Here is a 3225-nt window from a genome sequence, read left to right as displayed (position 1 = left end):
TTTTCAAAAAGCTAGCTTATAAACTACTTTTTGGCTTACCAAACACAACAACGTAAAAAAAACTCGAAAAATAAGTTAGCTTATCAGTTAGCTGTGACGCGCCAAACATAGCCTTAATAATAAACGACAAAATACAGACAATATGATCATTGGGTCTTAACAATATACCAGAAATTAAATGAGTTAGAGAGAGGGACCAAACCAAAACAAAATCCACGCTTAAAGACGGTATAGTTAGAAAAGAAAAAAATAGTTAGATTTGGGAGTTTAATTTTTGCACAACCACGTACACTATTTTTCTAATTTATTCTTTTTTTATTATTATTTTACTCAATTACCTGAGAACTTCAATAACAACTCAATCTAACCCATTTCGAATGAATAATTTAAACGGTGACCATCAGATGTTGGTTTATTAGGGACATTTATCGAAACTATATATGGTATAAACTTTCAACTCAATATTCAGTCCAATAACCATTTAAAACCGATGATAGTGATTGGCGAACCACCATAAATAATTCTGATACTAACTTTTTGTCACGAACCCAAATTATGGCATAAACTTATGAATAATATATAAAACAAATGCTAATAAATTACATTGATATTTAAGGTACTGTTATTAAAACAGATGTCAATAACTTACATCGATGTCTAAATTTATGAAGACGAGAGTGGATGTCGATCAATCATGTCGAATAGTTCGTCTCCGATCCCAAACCCGAGCATTCTAGCCATATCTTTAACCTTCAATCTAGGCTTTGGGATGTCATTTTCTTTCAACCAAGAATATGTTATAAACACTTTTTTCATTATGAACAATTCTAATGCCTCGGGATTGAACACAACTCCCATTCTCATACTCATCTGCAAAAATTATAACACATTTAAACAGTCAGAACGTGAAAAATAGTCACAAAAATTATATCATCAAACAGTCACAACATGAAAACTCAAATAAATTGAAAATAGGTCGATTTTATTTGGTTTTGGGATAACATGATAAATGTTTTTATTGTATCTCTGGTTTTGTGACCATTGAACAAAGCCAAACATAATTGACTGGTTCACTTCATCTGGAAAACTTCCGTGTTTAGCAAATTTAAAAAAATTCACAATGAAATAGAGCAATCTTGTTATAAATACAAGAAAACAAGTCAATTGTGTTGCATGTTATTGTTAACTTGTCGGATCGGTATAATAGAAAAAAGTAACAATCAATTGAATATGTTAAACCGGTTGAAAGTCGATATATTCAAATGTTTACAACCTCCTAAATCGTTTCATTGTATTTGTAATAACAAACGTATGGATTTCATAATATAGTTTACGTAATACTTTAGTTATTTATAATATAAGAAAATGAACAAAAATATAGTCACGTCAATATGCTTAATTTAATACTTTCATAGTTTAACTTGCTATCCAATATGTTCATTTTGTCACATTTAGACAAATAATTTGAATGTACCTGGTGAGGCACCAACATGGCCGCATATCTAGCAAGTTCTCCAGCTCGCCAGTCCAATAGGACTGGAAGCCATGGATACGTAGCATCAAGTCTAACAAACCATAATCTTATATCAGGGAATTCAGATAGTTCTCGGGGATCGTGTTCATCGTCTCTATTGTAATTAATTGTGAATCCTATCGTGCGTTCAAGAAATTCCCTTGGCTCAACTACAAAAAGACATCATCAATCAATCAAGCGTAATGAAATTAAATACAATAAATCCTTATATTACTTGGATTTCAAGTCATCATACTAACCAGGTGAGGTTGTTGTAATTCCAGTGGCATTTGAAAATGGAAACAAATCAAGGAGCCGGATTGTATCGTTGTCTATTACTACTTCACATCTACCTTCTTTTGGTGGCATGGGTGGAGGTGCTTGTTCTACATCTATAGTACAACGTTTTTTCGTTAGGCCTATTTTTATATTAAGTATTCTCCGGACAAAGTAATGTCTCAATAAGTAATTTTTTTAAAATATTAAAGAAAATAATGGCACGTGTACATAGCTGGCAAGATTAATTCATAACTTCAATATTAAGTTCATAAAGTAGAAAGAAACAACGCCTACTTAAACAATATTTGACTGACTAGCATTTGTGAACTTTTAAAAGCATTTTTCCGGCATTTCTATGATACTGATGGTATATTTGTTGTAAAGAAAACTAAGTATGCTGAACAGAAAAGTTAATGACCAATTGAAAACAGAAAAGAAAGACATGGAAAGGAAGGACGTACTTTTTTGTTCATCATACAGTGAGAAATCGTTTGGTTTAAGGAAAACGATGGGTTTAATGAAGAAAAGTTAGTGACCAATGGAAAACAGAAAATAAAGACATGGAAAGGAAGGACATACTTTCTTGTTCATCATAGAGTGAGAGGTCAAAGTTCCCACTTGGATTGAATGCTACCGAGACTGAAACCTGGCCTCGTTCACGACTGAATTGTGATGGAGATTGGAATTCGGAGATGGGTCTGAAGGAAAACGATGGGTTTAATGAAGAAGTCGATTGTTTTAATGGAGATGAGAGTGATGAGAATGGCTTGATGGAAGCCATGGATGTGGTTCTTGCTAAGGTTGAAGAGACTGTATTGTGTTTCTGTTTTTTAGATTTGTTTTTTGGTTTATCTACTTTTCTTTATGGCCTAGCGTTTGTAGTCATATCCATTTGGGCTTCCTATTAATGGACCTCAAATCCTTTTGATTACATTATATAAAATATAAATTTAGAGGTATTTTAAAATTATTGTAACGTTTATAGTTAAATAATTATTTGATTAAAATTGAGCGTAATTGGTTTTATTATCAATAACTAACTTTAGGACTAATATGCGACCCAAAAATGTTACAATTTTCTGGTTTAGACCAAATTTATATCTTAAAATAACTATAATTTTCCTAACCCTTTTCGTTTTACATGATAATCCAGTTTGTAAGTTAACTTTCGGTAAACAGACAATAAATTTTGGAAAAGTTGTATGTAAAAAGAAATTTATTTTAAATGGGAAAAACATCAAACTTATGGATCTTTTATGAAATTAACCCATAAAAAAACCTACAACTTCCCAAAATTTCCCGAATGATCTATATGTTCAAAAAAAATTCCTAACGGGGTATCATCATATGGCTATAAATAATTATACATAAACTATTTCGTAGGATGTTTGGTATGTGACGATGTTTCTGTGTTGATATAGTAAAAGACTAAA

General features: G+C 31.4%; 1 protein-coding gene across 1 annotated transcript; it reads right to left on the bottom strand.

Moving 5' to 3' along the window:
- Positions 1–480: 480 nt before the first annotated feature.
- CRR6 (chlororespiratory reduction 6) lies at positions 481–2650 on the bottom strand. Its single transcript, XM_079059009.1, has 4 exons — positions 2372–2650; positions 1774–1905; positions 1475–1683; positions 481–870 (listed from the first exon to the last, which is right to left on the bottom strand). The coding sequence occupies exons 1-4, from the start codon at positions 2571–2573 to the stop codon at positions 664–666; spliced, it is 750 nt and encodes a 249-aa protein (XP_078915135.1). The 5' UTR covers positions 2574–2650; the 3' UTR covers positions 481–663.
- Between the last annotated feature and the right edge of the window lie 575 nt (positions 2651–3225).

The sequence above is a fragment of the Lactuca virosa genome, chromosome 7, assembly GCF_052849685.1.
Source record: "Lactuca virosa cultivar CGN04683 chromosome 7, Lactuca_virosa_CGN04683_v6, whole genome shotgun sequence".
NCBI lineage: Eukaryota > Viridiplantae > Streptophyta > Magnoliopsida > Asterales > Asteraceae > Lactuca > Lactuca virosa.
This window is presented reverse-complemented; position numbering and strand designations above follow the sequence as displayed.

Bases quoted from the DNA above. Each gene is read 5' to 3' on its own strand.
- CRR6 (XM_079059009.1), bottom strand. From the start codon at position 2,573: ATGGCTTCCATCAAGCCATTCTCATCACTCTCATCTCCATTAAAACAA. The intron at 1,684-1,773 runs GTTAGTATGATG...GTCTTTTTGTAG, and splicing joins AATTACAACAACCTCACCTG to TTGAGCCAAGGGAATTTCTT. The intron at 871-1,474 runs GTACATTCAAAT...TAATTTTTGCAG, and splicing joins CCATGTTGGTGCCTCACCAG to ATGAGTATGAGAATGGGAGT.